The sequence below is a fragment of the Mustela nigripes genome, chromosome 9 (genome assembly GCF_022355385.1).
Source record: "Mustela nigripes isolate SB6536 chromosome 9, MUSNIG.SB6536, whole genome shotgun sequence".
Taxonomy (NCBI): domain Eukaryota; kingdom Metazoa; phylum Chordata; class Mammalia; order Carnivora; family Mustelidae; genus Mustela; species Mustela nigripes.
Genome location: NC_081565.1, coordinates 88924850 through 88943661, shown reverse-complemented (window position 1 = coordinate 88943661; position 18812 = coordinate 88924850). Strand labels below are relative to the sequence as shown.

Here is an 18812-nt window from a genome sequence, read left to right as displayed (position 1 = left end):
GGAAATAACCATGTTAGAAATCATCAGATCGTCAGTTTCTTCAGCAACAACTTCATACATCGTTATGTCCTTCACAGTCCCTCAAACTGTGGTTTGAGAGACTGAACTATGTATCGGGAGTGCGTGCACTCCAGTAAGAATAAAAACACCAGTAATGCAAAAGAATCATCAAAAAGCATCCATTTCGATCATCATTTTTAAAGCATACAACGCACAAATAGTAAAGAGAACTTACCAACTCTATCAGGGAGGACTTCGAGCGCAGAAACTCTTTCATCTTTATTAAGTTCTAGTCCATAAACACAGTCAAATCCATCGTATTTTATAAGATACAAAGAAGGGTTTACAGGCACCTGGTCCAGCACGGTTCCTTTCCACTGGGTGACAGGGCCGTTCCCCTCCTTCCACCCATGCTGAATCCTGCAGCCCACGATGTTCCGCCGGGGCTGGGACACAGGTTTGCTCGGCCCCACACTGCTCCGATGTTTTCTGCATTCACACATATATACACGTAAGGGATCATCTCAGAAGCACCCACCCCTCGATCCAACGCTACCGCTAACCAGCATGCTCTCCTATGGGTCCTCCCAGGCCCGCACTAGCTAGGGGTGCCACTCTCCCGGTCCAAGCGCCTCAAGCTGGGCCCTCGGGGTCACCGTGTGTGCACACGGAGTGCTGGCCACAGGGCTCCCCCTACACGCACTGCGCCGGGCCGAAGAGCACTGCTGCCTTAGGCAAGCTTGGCCCTCATACTGAGCACGAGCACTGCGTTCTCAGCATTCCCGTCCCCTCTAATGGGTGAGCTCACAGTGATCCCAGTTACCAGAGAAAGAGAAGGGCTGCGCACGGGAAGTACCACACATGCGCGTGAGCCCGTTGCTCGTCTAACGGAAATGGGCAAACCGTTCAATCTCACCCACTCAGGATCCCACACCACGAGCCCCCACCACCTTAATCAGTGAATGAGAAGCCACTAGACATGGCGCTTCTCCTCCTCCCCCACCCCCGGCCGGAGTCCAGGCCGGCTGGCACCCCCATGTCGTACCGTCAGTACTCTCTAGAAAACAGAATCTTACACATTTGCATTTGTGACAAATACTTAACGTAATGTAAAAATTATTGCAGCAACACCAAACCACGTTCTTCCCAGATCATTTAACAACTGAAAAATCTACACCCGATGTTTATTTACAAGCAGTACACATGGGTCTCGTGATCAGGGAAGGAATCCTGTCCCTGGGAGTCCGCACATAAGGCCTGGGCTGGCATGAATACGAGCTGAGGGCCAGGCCCCGCCCGTGCTGCCAGGAGAGCTTCCGGCGGCAGAAAGCTCTCGGCTGCCTCACCGCGAGCGCAAGTGATGAGCGACTGGAGTACACACAAACTCTGAGACAAAAAACAATTTATTGTAGGCTATGAGGTATACAGAGGGATGTATTTCAAGTAGTCAATCCGGTAAACCCACTGGTTCTGTGAGACAGAGGCTCCAGCAAACCACGGCTGCCCGACGAGGTCAAATAGGTGGCTGCAGACCTTCACCTCAGCAAGAAGGGGGCATGGCCCAGGAGGACATCGTGTCACGTCGGGCTGGAGGAGGGTCCCAAGGTTTCGTGCAGTGCTGTGAGGACAGCTGAAATCGTGGGTCTGCCTTCCCCACGCCCTCACCAAGACTCAGAGGCACCCAGCAAACCTGCCTCCCAGCAAGACAGGGCACACAATCCTTTCCAGGGGCAGGCGCTGCAGGAGACAAAGGAGCTGGGCCTCAGAAGTGACGATGGGGACACCCCCCAGAGGCCTCACACACACAGGTCTCAGAGCTCGGTGGGGAGGACCGCCGTTGGGAGAACCCCAGGCCTCCTCACAAACAGGTGCCTCACAACGGGACTGAAAGGGAAGCACGGCCCAAGACAACACGCCCACTATCAGGCACACAACAGAGGCCAGGACGAGGAAGGAGAGACAGAAGAGCCCAGAAATGAGAAGTAAACTGGAGGAACCCAGCTACCAGACACCCTAGGGCACGCCTGGGACAGAGGACAAGGGGACAGCAGGGGCCAAACAGTCACGAAGAGACAGGGACAGACGTGAATTCCAGCTTCTGTAATACAGGAGGACACCAACACAACTGAAGAAAACTTCCCCGGAACAGAAGACAGACATGTGCACAGGCCACCTTGGGAAAGTGGACCTTCAACCACAGACACTAACATTCCAGTGAAACAAACGAACTTCAGAAACGGAGGATCTCGTGGGCATCCAAGCGAAGGACACATCTCATGTAAGGAAAACGGAACATGACGGTGACGCTGGGGCCACCAGACAACAGAGTGCAGTGGGGTTCAGGTTCTCAGCAGGGAAATGTGAGCTGAGGGGTCTCCGCTGCCGTCCGAGGCCCAGGAAGAAATGTCCTGGTCGGGGCCTCCTGAGAAGTCACGGGAGTTTCTGCAGAGGCCAACTGCAGGCTGGGAGCACCTCCAACTGCACACAAATGTGAGGAAAAGGGAAGAGGGGCATGCAGCTGCGGTCTGCAGGGCGAGCGTCAGAGCTACCCTGTGGGGAGAGGACACAAGGCACGGCAGAGCGGAACAGAGCGCATCTGAGACCGGCGGCCCCTTATTCGGTGGGGGGAGGAGAGTGAGGCCCAGACTCAGAGCTGCTCAGGGCAAGGAGCCCCAGGCCCTCCCCAGACACTGCAGCGTGCAGCTCGGTGTAGAGGGAAAGGCCAGGACCACGCACCACTGAGTCTGTGCCCTGCAGCTACGAGCACCGCTCAGCCCCGATGACCGCGAAGTGCGCAGTGTGGGGAAACGGCTGGAATGCTGCCAGCACGGTGTTCTCCTCCATCGATCCTTCTCCTACTTCTTGGGACATTAGGGCAGAAGTCCGAGTGCTGCACAGTGTGGACGGGGTCAGGCTCTCTGCACAGAGGGCAGAGGCGGGCTCCCAAACCCCAGCAAGGAAGGAATGCAGTCCTGTGCAGCATTCCAGTGGCTCACACAAACACTCCACCGTCACTACCAAAATGACGGACTGACGCTGCAGGTGCACAGTGTCACCGTGGCTGTCACATGGCCAGGCCACAGTACTCAGGTATGTGGCCAATCATGGCCCCAAGCGTCCTCTGTGAGGGCACTCTTCTACAAGACACGGGAACCAGCAGATGGCCCCACACATGGGTGGGCCTCATCCAATCAACTGAAGGACTTAAAAAAGTGCTCTTATATGAAAGTGCAATCTTCCCTTGTCCCTGGGCTCCAATCTCCGTCCACACGTGTGCATGCACACCTACACACCCACTCACATGCATAATAACCACTGGTTCTGTCTCCTTGGAGAGTAAGACCACAGCCAGAAAAGCTTCTATCCAAGATTCCGAAGCAGGACATCTTCTATTACTGTGATTCTCAACAAAACCACCCTAACTTGGCCAGTTTAAGGGCACAAAGGGGCAGCTGGAGACACAGAGCAGCAGTGTTCCAGCTCAGCTCTGCGTCCCTTGTACACGCACGAGCAGCGCTGTGCTGTGGCCCGTGGCGGTTCTGGAAGAGGAAGCATGGCACCATGCATGGCCATGTTTCTGCACAGGAGGCCCTCGTCATGGCTGTGCCCAGCAGGAGACTCAGAGGTGCCAGTAGCACTCTCCAAAGTGGCTCACGCACCCTTTACCCTAGAACACAGTGGTCCTTCCCTCTGCCTTCATTAAGGGAACCGGAAGTAGCACGTCCTGCTGCCACGCGCGGGACACCAGGGCAGGTCCAGCATCTCCTTCTGTGTGTCTGTGCGGCGTATGTCTCCGCCCACCCACCCCGTGTCTCTCTCGGTCTGTGCGGCTGGGAGGACGGAGGCTTTTGTGCCCCATGCCTGGCTTAGCGCTGCTCTTACAAACCTACCTCTAACCTGTAAGCTGCTGCATTTATAGCTAACGTTCTTCTACTAAAATCTACAATTAACCAAAACCTCAATTTTCCCTCTCCTAGCTCTAACAGGACCAAAAACAAGCAAAAAATTCATAGTAAAAGAAGGAAAATTTCTAAAACAAAAACAAAAACACCCTGGCACATAGTGACCCCACCTGACACTGCTCAAATGTGGGCTGCTGTTCCAAATTTTGTTTTCATTCTCATCTGAGTAACTTTGCAAAAACATTACCTTACTTAGAAACAAACAAGAAAAGAAGGATTTTTGCTACTTCTTGTAACATTCCCATCTCTGGATGTTATCTCTTTCCGAACACACCGGGCGAGGACTCGGATGCCTCCGATGGGTTCAGCGTCACGGACACACTGCCGTGCGCCTCCACACGCAGTCCCGGGGCCCACGAACCGCCTCAGTCCGCGCATCAGGTTCAAGACTGTTCTCTCCCCTCAGAGCCTGTGTCACTGTCTCCCATCTCCCAAATTACAGAAACCAGATGCCAACAGATCCTTCTGCGTTCTGACTGGTTTTTCTGAGTTGCTTTTAGAATTTCCTTTGCTCCTGCAATCAGAAATGTCATCAGAACGTGTGACTTGTGTTTTTCATCACCCCTCAACTAGCACGTGGTCCGTCTGGAGAGGGCTGTGCAGAACGGTCTCTGGATCTCCTCCCTTCCGCAGCAGAGGCACGGGGTCTCCAGGTCCGTCCTCCACAATCCACCTTCCCCAATGCTGCTCACCTTCCAGAAAGCCTCAAACCAAGTGTTCCTGAATCAGGTAAAAGCAGGTAAAATAGACGGGCTTGAATGTCAGCCTATCTACTGAATATCTTACAGAGCATCTTTAATTTCTAGATACTAATGGCTTGATCTTCTCTTGAACAGCGTCTCGTCAATCACCAAGTCTTTCAACATCAGGGGTAACGTTCATGTCCTTGCCGGATTCCTCTACGGACTCTGCGGGTCAGCCTTGTCCGTGCTGGGGGTGCCGTGTGGCCCCCCGCTTAGCTCTCCCATGCTGTGCGACGCTCTCTCCTACTGTCAGCGCTCCTCAGGTGCCTGCTGGTTCCCGGGGCTCCCGTGCTCCATGCAAGCCGGGGTCACGGCGTCAGTGGCTGGGAGCACCTCCTCAGGTCCAGGCGAGCCCGGGAATCGGGCGGGGGCTGCGGGGAGGCCAGGAGGTAAGTGAGCGAAGACCTCAGGAGGGCAGCCAGGACAGGCAAGCGTCCAGGCAGGCGGTCTCTCCTCTTCGGCTGCAGCCAGCCCTGGTGGTGTCCGACCGGCGCAGATTCCAGAGCCTATCCAGGCAGTCACTGTTCACACAGCTTCCTTTTCTCCTCGAAGTGGCAGAGTTCCTCAGCTCGGCTTAGTTTTTACATAAATCTGTTCCAACATGCTTTAGGTCTCCCAGGAATTTCTAAAGTTCTGGCCTGCCAATAGGATGAGGTAGGATGAACCAGTAACAACAAAAACTGCCAATTTTGGGAAGTTATTTTAATGCAAATTATGGGGACGTACAATCCTCTCTCTGCTTCTGGTAGGGATACAACCCTCCTTAGGCAAAACTCGGCAATCCCCCGTCCCAGTGAGTCCAGGGCTGGGAATTTATCTGAAGTGGTGCAGAGGCCCAGCCGCCGCGCTCTGAGCCGAGTCCGTGATGGGAGATAAAGCACGTATCACTGCACACCCCCCCGCCCCCCAGATGCAGACGCGCGTACCACACAGCTATTCGATCCAGGAGAAATGTACAAAATAGGACATGAAAAACTTGTGCACATATAAATACCCCCAGACAGGGAGAAAAAGGGCTTCTCAAACATCTGGTACAGTACCAGCAGCTGTGAGTAGTCATTGAGCGGCACTAGAAATACTAAGGTTGTCTTCCTGTGGGTTAACCTGTGCTTTCAAATTTTCCTACGATGACTTAAAAGCAGTTCTTTTTACGAGCATGCGAAGCACAATTTTTAAGTTAACGCAATGCGTATCTTCCTTCTGCAAGAAGCTGGACACAAAAACAGATTCACACATCTCCGGGTTACCACTTCCGAACTTCACTCCTGCGCCTGCACTTTAGTCAGGGGTAATGCTACTTGTGGAGCACCATGTCCCTGGCGCTAAAGGAAGACGGCGACTCATTGGCAGTCGGGTCCAAGAGACAGAGGTGACAGAGATCATTTTCGCCACGTCAGCACGAAAGGCAAACACAAGCACTTCATGTGACACACTTGTGTTTCAAGTGGAACTCAAGCTCCCCAACTATGAGGACAGGACTCTGCCCGAGGCTCTTGCAGCCAGGGCTTACAGAAGAGTGCTCTAAAATGTCCGTACACGTGTTGAAATATCACGTGTTATTTCATAGTAAGCGTGCACAAATATATGTTGTTTGTAAGCTGATTTAAGTTCTTCCACCCAGCATCGACTGGGCGTCGAGGCTGGGAACTCCCCTGGGTAACGAGTGGTCTGCTCGGGCATCATCTCAGAGCCTATCATCAGGCAAAACGCTGATGGTCACTGAAGCTGGCTGACAGGGCTCAGGACTTACTGTTACTCTATTTTTGTGGACATTTTAAATTGCTCATAACCAGAAAGGTTAAAAATTATATCCTAAACAAGCTCTTAGATTTTATTTTAATTGCAGGGTGACTGGGTGGCTCAGTCGGTTAAGCGGCTGCCTTCCACGTGGGTCGCCATCCCGGAGTCCTGGGACCGAGCCCCGTATTAGGCTCCCTGCTTGGTGGGGAGCCCGCTTCTCCCACCCCCTCTGCTGCCGCTCTCCTGACGCTCTCTCTGTCAAATAAATAAATTCTTAAAAAAAATTTTTTTAAATTTTAATTGCTAATTGCTACTTTAGATAAAAATCAACAGAAACCCTAATAAAAAGTAAAGCTGATTTTCACATGCCAAAACAGTACATATGAAAGCAAATGAAGAGCAAGGTGTCCGGTTCCCGGGGAAGGCGGCAGCAGACACGCCCTTGGGTCATCTGTGGTGGTTCAAAGAACAGCATCCGGATGCCACACACAATGGAAACAGCTTCTCTAATTTTAAAATGAGGGCTCCCTGAATGTGGTGATGCTGACTCAGGTCCTCCCCGGACGCCCATGTTTTTAACCGCTCTCAATTTCCTGTATGTTCTCGTAACCACTTGCCAGGCCGACACACAGGGTGGCTGCCGACAGACGCCCAGACACTTCGCTCTGGGGAGGTGGTTGGAGCCGCCGCCAAGTGAAGGACAAGGGTGCCCCGAGTCACCACCCAAATGATTCACAGGTAAAGCACAGAAGCGAGGTGAACCCCTAGGATCACACTGCTCGCTCCTTCTCTCCAGAAGCCACCTCTGAAAGGACTGGGTTCTGGGGCCACTGGGAGCCCCTATCAGTCTGCAGGGACAGTGGGTGGGGGCGGGCCCCTCAGCAACCACTCTCACTGCTGCCGAAGGACCCGCGAAGCTCCCCGATGAGGCTGAGAGGAGCCGCAGGCAGGCGGACGGCAACCCAGAGCATGTGCGGAAGCCCACGCAGGCCCCAGAGACCCGAGTCCACAATCCCAAACCTTCTAACCTAAGAGGCTCCCAGGCTCTCTACCCCAGGCACCGCAGCTGGAGAGCACAATTCAGAACCAACACTCATGTCTGCGCGTCCACATTCCCAACAAGGTAAACTGCAAATGCAGGGGGCATTTCTGTACCTTGCTCGACACTTTCAACGCTTCGAGTAAGTTCTGACCCGACCACACTATTCGCTCTGCCATCCACAAAGGAAATTCTGTGTTGGAAGATCGTCCACCATTTAACCAGACTCCCTAAGTGCCCGAGACCCACCCCCTAACTGGCCCCCAGGACTGGAAGATCTTACTTTGGTAGCCAGCAGTTAAAGAGGCCACACTTACTCAAATTCCAACCACCACAAGTCTGCGGTGAACCAGCAAGTGCCTGTCTCACGCCACGTACATTGTTGTATCATCAACTCCTGCCCCTCTTCCCGTACTCGATTTAGTACCGTCCTAGAAAGCCAGTTCCCTTACTCTGTGTTCCAGCACATTTCAGCATAAAATACTGATTAAACCAAAGTGACTGTCTTTTCACAAGATGCCCACCAGCAAGGAGAAGAAAAAGCTGCTTTTCTGGGATGTGCTGCTTAACACAAATTCTACAGCAGAACCGCCACTGCCGGCTCAACAGGAGAGAGAAACAGCGCGAGCGTCTGACTTCCACCCAAATCGCACTGGGTTCTCGGGCTACTCCGTCTACACGCCAACAGCTGTCCACAGAAGCCTCCCAGAGCCGAGGGCCCTGCAAACGCTGCCCACTTCCCTGGTGTGGAGAGCAGCTCCTCACAAGCTGAGGAAGACATCGTCTCGGTTTTGATGGGCTGAAGTCAGGCAGCACCAGGCTCCATGCTCAACCAGGCCGCGTGCTCCCCACGGACACCACCACTCTGCAGACGGGCCGCGAACACGCTCCCTGCGCAGGCACGGTGTGGGCGCCGTGAGGCCTCTGTGCGTTAAAGGACTCGGGGTTCCTCGACAGGGCTGCCACCCAGGGACTTGAGGATGAGGTGGAGGGGGTTTCTCTCCACCCTCGTCACTGTCAGTGACTAACGTCTTAGGCAGAAAAGTGCTCTCCAGAAATCTCTATACTCGGTGCATGAAAGCCCCGGCCCATTCTCTAAATGCATGTCAGGGGCAATACACCAAAACCCGGAAGCAGAAATACATTCCACGATGCCAACTAGGGAAAGAAAGCAGCAGATTCCCACCTGGAAACTGGAAACAGAACTACGACAGGTGAACTGACCTCAGAGGCCGCCCAACCGTACCTTCCCTTCAAATTCCACCACTGACCCTTGAACAAAGCGGGACTGGAGCACTGAACCCCATGTAGTCTGGGTGAAAATCTGGGTGTAACTTCTGACTCCCTCAAATTTAACAGCTTGGCTGGAAGCCTTACTGATACCCAGAACAGTCAGCTAGCCTCTACTCCACACAGAGTTCTTACCATCCAGCAGCCTGGAGAACAGTGTTACGAACACAGTCCTAAGGAAGACAACACACACACGGCATGGTCCCATGTTTACAGAAATAAATGCAGGTGTGTGTGGACCCGTGCAGTTCCGGCCCAGGCTGTTCGCTGCGACGCATTTCCCAAATCACCTCCTACGAAACCAGGAGACGCCTGTCACCAACTTGTTCCCAAAATGCAATGAGGGGCCCAGCTGCCAGGAGGCATGGAAGCTTTTTCTGTTTACTGGAAGCAGAAACAAGCCACCGCTACACGATTTCTGGGTGCCACGGTGCTCCAACACAGTAGACCTGAGTCCCCGCCGGCACGTGTTTCCTGAGTGTCCCTGGGACTCCCTCCAGCAGACAGAGGCGTCCACACGTGGGGTTCCTGTTCAGCCCCCCTGGATTGAGGCATGGGTCAGTCCTGCATGCCTGCCTCGCTTGCCAGAGGCCCCAGTGGAGGAAGGCTTGGCTCCAGGCCTTCTTCTCCGTGTGCTTTCCATAAATATGGCACTTGTGGCGAGGGCCCGTCCTGGTCCACGTCAGCGTTCTTGGGCCGGGTAAGCACGGGGCCAGGCAGATGGGAGGAACGTGCCGAGGCGCCCAGCTGAGCCGCCAGCTTCCTGCTTCGCGCCAGCTCCCGGGCAGAGGCCCCGCCAGAGGCGGCAAGCAACGGCCATTCGTAGTGCCTTGTGCAGACCTGCGCGTCCTCGGTGTTTGCGTCCGAACGCCTTCAGATGTGTGCAGAGGTGCGACGACACGGGCCGACGGGAGCAGCCTTCCCTTTCCTTCCGGCTCACGCTGGCTGCAGAGTACCTGGGGCGCGGCCCTCCGCTCTCTCAATGGAACGAGCACCAGGTCAAGCTCCGCACACAGGAGCGCACAGGGGTCAGACGCCTTCCGCTGGTACGCATACCAACAGCCCAGTTTAAAAGCAGGTGTTTATTCCCTGTGCTCTGGGGGGAGAAACAACCAGCACCTCAGAAGCAGGAGTTAACGGATGACCACCGTGCTTCAGGTGAGGCTCGTGAAATCCTCGCACAAACCCAACAAGGCCCAAAATCCTAACTAAACCTTCTAGTCCTACCCAGCAATGTGTAAAATGGCTAAAACTGAATGCACATTACATCCTTAAAGCCTTTTATCTTTAACTGATCGGCATGAACTGCTCCGGTCTTGCCAAGTTGACATGTCCCTTGCCTCTCTCCCACACAGCTACGTTTCTAGCATTACCTACTAGTTAAGGCTTGTATCTGTCTGGTTACCTTTCGCTCAGACCACGGCACTGGTTTACCACTCACGGTAATGCTATGGTAGGGTAACGAGGGGAGACAGTAACATGAATCCCCACATCCCGGGACGTGGCCGAAACATGAAGGTAAGGGGCAAATCCACGGAATCTGGGAAATGCTTTCTCAAACCTCAGGGACACATACATTCACCGCAACGTCACACCTTTCTATTCCAGGTCATTTCTTGAACCACACGGGACAGATATTTACACGTCCACATGTGCTCTGAAACAGGAGGCACGTGTGCACCAACCACCGACCATTAGGAACAGGCGCCTCGTGCTCTTCAGCCCCGCAGGGTGGTGGCCGCGTGCTCACGAGCCTCTCAGTGTGAATAATGGGGAAAGCAAGGCTATAATGAGAGGCTCAGGATGTGCTAGCTGGGGCCAAAGGGTCTCTTCCAGAGTTAACAGTCTACAATTAAGACTCAAAACAATTAGAACTGGTTCGTTAGAGCAATGTCCGTGGTGTGACAGAAGCAACCAGAACCTGGTGGGTACTTGTGAAATCTGTTAAATGTAACTCAGTATAAGCACCGTATTGTCATTTAAAATAGTATCCCAATTTTCTTTTTAAATGTAACTGTGTCATACACAAAGATTTAAGGGAGAAAAAGTGGCCTCTTTACTCTGGTACCTAAAGAATTTAGGATTTATAACATACTGGTCACTTAAAATACATGGCTTTTTAATTCTCTTTCAACATGCGAATGTGTTCCCTAAATTACAAGCTTTTCATTTATTTGAAAATGTTATAAAGCGGTAAGCGAGTGCACCCCTCAACATGCTAGCCAGACCCTCAAGCATGAGCAAAGGCCTCTGTCCACAAGGAGCTCCTTGTCCAGCAGATCAGAGACTGAGGAAAGAACTTGCATGCCAAGGGTGTACAGCCTTCCAAGGAGAGGAGCAGGAGGGCTCACCGCGCACCTGCCACCGTCAGTGGACACCTCCTGCTGTCAGTCCAGCCCCTCGGAGCTGGAGGGGAAATCATGACCCAGAGGCTTTAAGAGGTGGATGGATAGGCCTAGGCAGCCGTAGGCCAGGCCAAGGCCAAGGGAGGAAATGCGCAGTGAGGCAAGACCTTCTCAACCGGGAGGGCATCACGCTGCTTCTCAGACCCGACATGACCCACAGTGGCAACCTGCTATCTAAAAGCAAGTTTCAGGGGTGCTTACTTGTGGGACGTCCTTTTCTTCATCATACTTGCAGACACACCAGCATGGCCTAAAAGAGAAGTGGATATAAGTCAATAAAAGCTGGACAGAAAATACTTCAGAACTCGGAAAAAATTAACTTCTGAAAAACCACTGCATAAAGCATGAAATGAAAATAAACCATAAACAAGCCAACATATAGAATGCCATCTGTTTATCGAATTCTAAAAAAGGAGATAAAAGGAGTTCTGGGAAGATAAAATGACAGGGATAACAGCTCATCTCCCCAGATCACCCTTACAAAACCACCCAGAACCACATGGACAAAAACCAAAGAAGTGACAATCTTAGCCATAAAGTATGACATATCTGGGGGTAGGAAGGCGTCTGAGCGGTGTTCAAAGTCCACTGAGCCACCTCTCTGGACCCATGTGGTAAAAACCACAGAGATGGCTCCTCAGCAGGAAGGCTGAAGGAGCCCCAGGAATCAAAGCTGCTACAGCCCATCCGGGCATCTGGGGACAGGAACAAACTCAGAGGGCTGCGACAGGGTCACAGCGCACCACAGCTCATCCCCACCGCGGCGCGGCAGACTGGACCCCACACCCCCGTGGGTTATCACCAGACAACGAAAGTAACAATGAAGATATTAAAAGTGCTGTAATAAATACGCTCACGTATTTAAAGGAACACACACAACACTCAAAAATGAAAAAAGGACTGGAATGAAACTAGTGGAAAACACAGGGTCTGAAATGAAAATCAGCGAATACGGTGAACCACGGACCAGACCCCACAGACCAGCTCCACGACGATGAGGAAGAGCAGGGACAGGAGCCGCCTCGGCGGCCGGATGCACAGTAAACTGCACCTACGACCGAGAGGACGGCACGGGAAAGAAGAAACAACTCTGGAAGAAGCAACAGCAGTGGGCCCTCCAGATGTGCTAAGTACGCAAGCTCACAGCCGGTGAGCTCACCCGCACCAAAGACAACCACGCCGGAGCACGTCCCCATCCCGTCTCTGAAAACCAGCAACCAGTAATAAGAGATTTTTAGAAGCTCCTGACAATGCAACACACATTAAACGTAGAGAAATAAAGGCAATGCTGACTCCAGATTCATTGTCAGAACAGCAGAGCCAGGCAGAAGACAGTGGGGTGAACCTGTGGACGCGGCACACGTGCAGCCCCGGCAGCTCCCAGGCCAACGGAATGGAGAACCACGGCGAGCACAGACGCCACGCGCACCAACTGAGAGACGAAACGGAGAGGACGGCTCCGTGGCTAACACCACCCGAGTTAACTGCGAGACAAAGTCACTGAGGATCAAGATGACATTCAAGATGGTAAGAGCCAAAGAACCAAAAAGCCCTTACATTTCACCCCAGCCCGAACGTGTGTGGACCTTGTCCCAGAACAGTGAAGGACACAAGCAAAACCGGACGGGCCGGCAGGACAGAGTCACCCACAAAAACATGCACCCATCTGAGCTCCTCTGTCCGTAACGGACGTAAAGCACGGGCAGAAAACCGGCGGAGACACGGAAGACCCGAACTCCACAGACCACCAACACGCACTTTTTCCCAAGTTCACATGAGACGTTCACCCACACACCATCTGCTCCTTGTAACACAAACCCTCCATGCACTTAAAACAACATGGAATCATAAGAAGTTTGTGCTTTGGCCACATGAGAATTAAACGAGAAATAAATAGTATCTGGAAATGCCTGTGTTTTTGAAAATTAAATGACAATCTTCCAGAAGTCCACAGTTCAAAGACAAAACCACCATGAAACTTGATCTTGAAAAACAAATGGAAACACAATCCGTGGAGTGCAGCAAACACGGTACTTACGACAGTGATCAAAATTCACGCTGAGCAACAAAAATAAACAGAAAACAAAGACTCTCTGACCACAGGCTCAGCATGGTGGTTCCCCAGGCTGGAGGCCGGCAGGTTATCCAACAAGTTCTCTCTCCTTGGCCTTACATGGAAGTGTGTGATTTAAACACACATTTCCTTCCCAGTATCCCACTCACAACTGTCAAGTTAAGTCAACAGGGGTAGAGATGGCCGACTGGTCTCTGCAGGACGATCTGTCCCTGTTCCCAGGGGATGGCGCAGGGCTGCCCTCCTTCCACACGCAGCCAGCTCAGGGATGACAGGAGGACACAGCCTGGAAAGAGGGCAGAGTCCCCCGGAGCGCTGTGGAACACGGCACGGCTTGGGGCAGAAGATGAGGAGAGACGTGCACAAAGACAGGAAGGACTCGCTCAGCGTAGCCGGGCCAGCCCCAGACGTCGGCGCGCCCTCCCCTCCCACGCGAGGACGCCGGGCCAGGACAGCGGACTCAGCATCTGGGCTGCCCCGGCCCGCAAGTCCCCATGCGTCCTCATGGAGCTCTCGTCCCAGCTGGAGGGGACCCTGGCAGAAACCATCTGCGAGTCACCACTCAGGAAACGCCTCCACGGCAGGCGTGCTGTTGGACAAGCAGCCGTTTATGAAATGATCCCCGGGCCACACGGATGAAGGGAAAGCGCGCGTGTCCTCATGGAAACTGAGGGAATCACGGTCACCACGGGAACAAGAGGCTACCAAGACGGAAGGCAAAGAGCTCCTGAAAACTGACGCCACGAAGGGGAGAAGGAGCTATTTCTGTGCTGTACCCCAACGAACAGAAGCTTTCCTGGCAAAGAGTCAACCAGTCTCCTTCGGCTGGTCAGAGGCGCCAAGTCCCAGCAAACCGCTGCCCCGAGCCTGGGGCCACCCGCGGGCGCAGACCATGCCAGCTCAGCAGGAAAGGCCGAGCAGCAACTGCCCAGCGGCCGGGGCCTCGCGGTGGAGAAGGCTGGGACGAAGCCTCCGGCCACCAATCGTGCCGAGGGGGCGCAGGGCATCAACGCGCTGGCCCGTCTCACGTCCAGGAGCGCTGCCGGGCTCTCCGGGCAGAGAGAAAAACCCCCTCCTGCCTCCAGCAGGGGGAGGGGGAAAGTCCCCGTTTAGAAATCCAGCGAAGCGCTCAGTTCGCAGCAAGGCCTGCCCTCAAGAGCTCCACCTCGGGCCTGGCTCAGAGCCCAGCGGGCCTGAGGGAAGGGGAATCCCAAGCGCAGCCGCCGTCCGGTCGCCCTGCGGGAGGAGGTGGCCCGCGGCACAGACACGCGAGAGCCCACGCTCCAGGTGCCCCGACACGGCCCGCGTCGCAGCCACACGGCACCGCACGCCGGACAGCAAACAACGCGGTGTGAAGAGACAGCGAGCACCCGGCCCAGACTCCGCTTAAGACAGGGTTGGGGGGCCCATGAGACGGAGAGTTCTGAGTAACTGTCAGTAAGGAGCTAGGGGCTCTACCCAAAAAAAAAGTATTCAACATGGGAGAAAAGATGAGTAATGTGAACAGAGAGAAAAATTAAAAGACATGGCAGAGCTCAAACACCGTAACAGAACTGAAGAATGTGTCTGGGGGACTCTTGCCGGAGAAAGCAGAATCATGGCAAGTGCTTGATTAAAAACCACAAAAGGCCGGGAAAAGTGGCAGGGGGAAAAGGAAGAAAGCACGGGGCAAGAACAGAGAGACAGGAGGAAACCGGCCGACGTGAATCCAGCAGTCACCAGGGGCTGCTGAGAAGACTTGCCGAGCTTCAGGACATGCGAACAGAAACCTCCAAACCTGAAAAGCAAAGAGAAAAAAGACAAAAACAGGAAAAAACAAATCAAAATACCCAAGGACCATGGGACAACTACAAAGACGTACCATGTGCACTGGGAACGCCGGGAAGGAGGAGACAAAGGAACAGAGAAGCATCAGAAGCGATAGTGACTGATGATCTCCCCGAATTAAGGTCGAACACTAAACCAGAGATCCGGAAGTTCAGAGAATGCCAAGCAGGATAAAGACCCCCAAAACCACATACAAGGACAAAGAAAAACTCCTGACAAGAGCCAGAGGAAAAACACCTTACGTACAAAGGAACAGGGCAGGAATTACACCCAACGTCTCCTCAGAAATCAAGCATGCAGAGAGAAGATGGAGATGAAGTGTTGGGGAAAAAATTAAAAACCTAGAATTTAATATTGTTACCCTTCAAGAGTGAAGGAGAAGACTTGCTCAAAAAAGCAAAAGGTAAGAGAATTTGCTGCCAGGAGACCTGCACTGTAAGAAATGGGAAAAGAAATGCTTCAGAGAAAAGAAAAATACAGCTGAGAAACTCAAATCTACAGAAAGATCATTAGAGATGGAATCAGTGAAGATAAAACAAAAACTTCTATTTTTATTATTCTTAACAGAACTGGTAACATTTGTTCAGAATACTAGCAACAACATATCAGATGATTATAGCTTACTTATAAGTGAACTGGATTAGTTATGAATGTGTATCCTGCCAACTCTAGGGCAGTCTCTTAAAACAGCAAAAGACCAATGGCAATGAAGAGAGAACAGTAATAAATACAGCCAGTATTAATCCAATCATCACCTTAATATCAATGGTCTAAATACACCAATTAAGGGGCGCCTGGGTGGCTCAGTGGGTTAAGCCGCTGCCTTCGGCTCAGGTCATGATCTCAGGGTCCTGGGATCGAGTCCCGCATCGGGCTCTCTGCTCAGCAGGGAGCCTGCTTCCTCCTCTCTCTCTGCCTGCCTCTCTGCCTACTTGTGTTCTGTCAAATAAATAAAAATAAAAAAAATCTTTAAAAAAAAAAAAAAATAAATACACCAATTAAAACATCAAGACTGTCACAGTGGCACAAAAAACAAGACCATATTGTCCTAAAGAAATCCACCGTAAAGATCTATTTAGATTAAAAAGTAGACAGAAGGAAAAAGATATACCATGCTAACACGGATTTAAAGAAATGAGAGTACCTATACTAATTTCAGAGAGATTCCAGAGCAGGGAAGACACCAGGGAAAAAATATATATATTATGATAAAGATAAATCTTTAGCCATAACAATCCTTAATATGTGTGTCTCACAACAAAACATCAAACTAAGGAAGGCAAAACTGTTAGAACTACCAAGAGAAACTGATAAATCCATTATCACAGTTGGATACTTCAATAACCCTCTATCAGAAATGGACACACCCAGCAGGCAGAAAATCAGTAAAGACACAGTCAAACCCAAAACCACCACTAATCAAATGGATGTAACTGACATCAACAGACCACTTTATCCAACAACATTCTAGACCATAAAATACACCTTAATACATTTAAAAGAACAGAAATTCTGCAACAGCTCTCAAACCACAATAAAATCAAACTAACATCAATAACAGAAAAAAAGCTGGAAAATCCCCAAATACTCAGCGATTAAACAACACACTTCTAAATACATAGTTCAAAGAAGAAATTGCAAGACAAATTAAAAAATGTTTTGAAGTAAATAAAAATGGAAATACAATCTACAAAATTTGTGGGATGCAGGGAAAGCAACACGTAGAAAGAAATTTATACCACTGAATTCATGCATTGGAAAAGAGGAAAGATCTAAAATAAAAAATCTAAGCTTCTATCTTAGGAAATTAAAAGAGGAAACCATATTAAATGCAAAGTAAGCAAAAGATGTTATAAGGATTAGGGCGCCTGGGGCTCAGTCAGTGAAGTGTCTGCCTCTGGCCCAGGTTATGAACTCAGGGTCCTGGGACTGAGCCACACATTGGGCACCCTGCTCAGCAGGAAATTTGCTTCTCTCACTCCCTCTCCCTTTGCCTGCTGCTCTCCCTGCTTGAGCTCTCTCCATCAAATAAACAAATAAGATCTTTAAGAAAAAAAAAAAAAAGATGTTATTAAAAATTCTAACAGAAATCAGTAATATTTTAAAAAGAAAATAGACAAAAATCAATGAAATCAAAACCTCATTCTTTGAAAAAATCAAAATTGATAAATCTCTAACAAGGATAACTAACAAGAAAAAAGACACAAATCAGTAACCTGAGAAATCAAAGAGGAGACATCACTACAGACCCCATATATACGACAGGTATGAGGAAAACTGATGGAAGAAATCAAAGAACAACTACCTAAATGGAGAGAGATTCCACATTCACAGACAGACTCAGTATTGTCAAGATGTCAATTCTTCCCAGATTTTGCTGAGTGGCTTAGTCAGTTAAGCATCTGCCTTCAGCTCAGGTCATGATCTCAGAGCCCCGGGATCAAACCCCACATGGGGCTCCCTGCTCAGCCCACAGCCTGCTTCTCCCTCTCCCTCTGCCTCTGCCTCTGCCCCTCCTCCCGTCGTTCTCTCTCTTTCACCCTCACTCATTCTTTCTCAAATAAATACATAAAAATCTTAAAAAGAAAAAAGGGGGGGGGGTCAGTTCTTCCCAACTGGATCTACAGATTCAATGCAATCCCAAACCAAATCCTATTTTGTGGATATCAACAAACCAGTTCTAAAGTTTATAGGGAGAAGCCAAAGATCCACAAAAGTCAACGCAATATCGAAGGAGAACGAAGTTGGATAACTGACACTATCGAACTTTAAGACATACTATGAAACTACACTAATCAAGACAGCATGGTACTGGCTAAAGAATGGACAAGCAGATCAAATGGAGAACCCCAGAAAAGACCCACACATGGTCAACTGATCTTTGACAAAGGAGCAAAGGCAATAAATTGGGAGAAAAGATAAAGTCTTTTTGATAAATAATGCTGGAATGACTACGCATTCCCCTGCAAAAAAATAAATATAGACAGAGACCTTACATCCTTCACAAAAATTAACTGGATGATGGGGCGCCTGGGTGGCTCAGCGTGTTAAGGCCTCTGCCTTTGGCCCAGGTCATGATCCCAGGATCCTGGGATCGAGCCCCGCATCTGGCTCTCTGCTCAGTGCAGAGCCTGCTTCTCTCTCTCTCTGCCTCTCTGCCTACTTGTGTTCTCTGTCAAATAAATAAATAAAATCTTTAAAAAAAAAAAAAAATTAACTGGATGGATCATAGGACCTAAATGCAGAGTGCAAAACTATAAAACTTCTCTATAGAGAAGTTAACATAGGGAAAAAAACAAATGACCTTGGTTATGTTGATGACTTTTTAAGATAATACAATGGCACAATCTATGAAAGAAGTGAACTGATAAGCTGGATTTCATTAAATTTAAAAACTCCAGCTCTGTGAAAGACACTATCAAGAAAATGAGAATCTGGCTGTATGTGCTTGGCTGAGGAGCCAATGGAGTAAAACTATCATCTGTGGGATTATGGCTGAACGCTTCTGAGTCAGAATCCTGCCCATCGGAACGACAGGGAAGCACTGAGGAGCCCTGGCTGGCCTCAGATAGCCAGACCCCACTGTCCCACCAGCAGCCCACTGCATTTAGGGACCAGGATCCTGTGCAGAGGGCCTGTCATCCCCAGGGAAACAGGCGCGGCTGGAAAGGGGCCATTCCCTCGCCAGTCACGCAACACACATTAGTGGGGAACCTGGTGCAAAACCATTCA

At 50.9% G+C, this 18812-nt stretch overlaps 1 protein-coding gene across 7 annotated transcripts in view; it reads right to left on the bottom strand.

Annotated features, from left to right (window-relative positions):
- The window catches only part of SPIN1 (spindlin 1), an 80160-nt gene that overhangs the window by 11535 nt on the left and 49813 nt on the right, over positions 1-18812 (bottom strand). For 6 of the 7 annotated variants that reach the window (XM_059412080.1, XM_059412078.1, XM_059412079.1 and 3 more), the window contains 2 exons: positions 11381-11429; positions 236-489 (listed from right to left, as the gene is read on the bottom strand). In XM_059412080.1, coding sequence (XP_059268063.1) covers positions 236-489; positions 11381-11429 — 303 coding nt within the window. The remainder of the gene's footprint in view (positions 1-235; positions 490-11380; positions 11430-18812) is intronic. The other variant, XM_059412084.1, reaches the window with a different exon arrangement.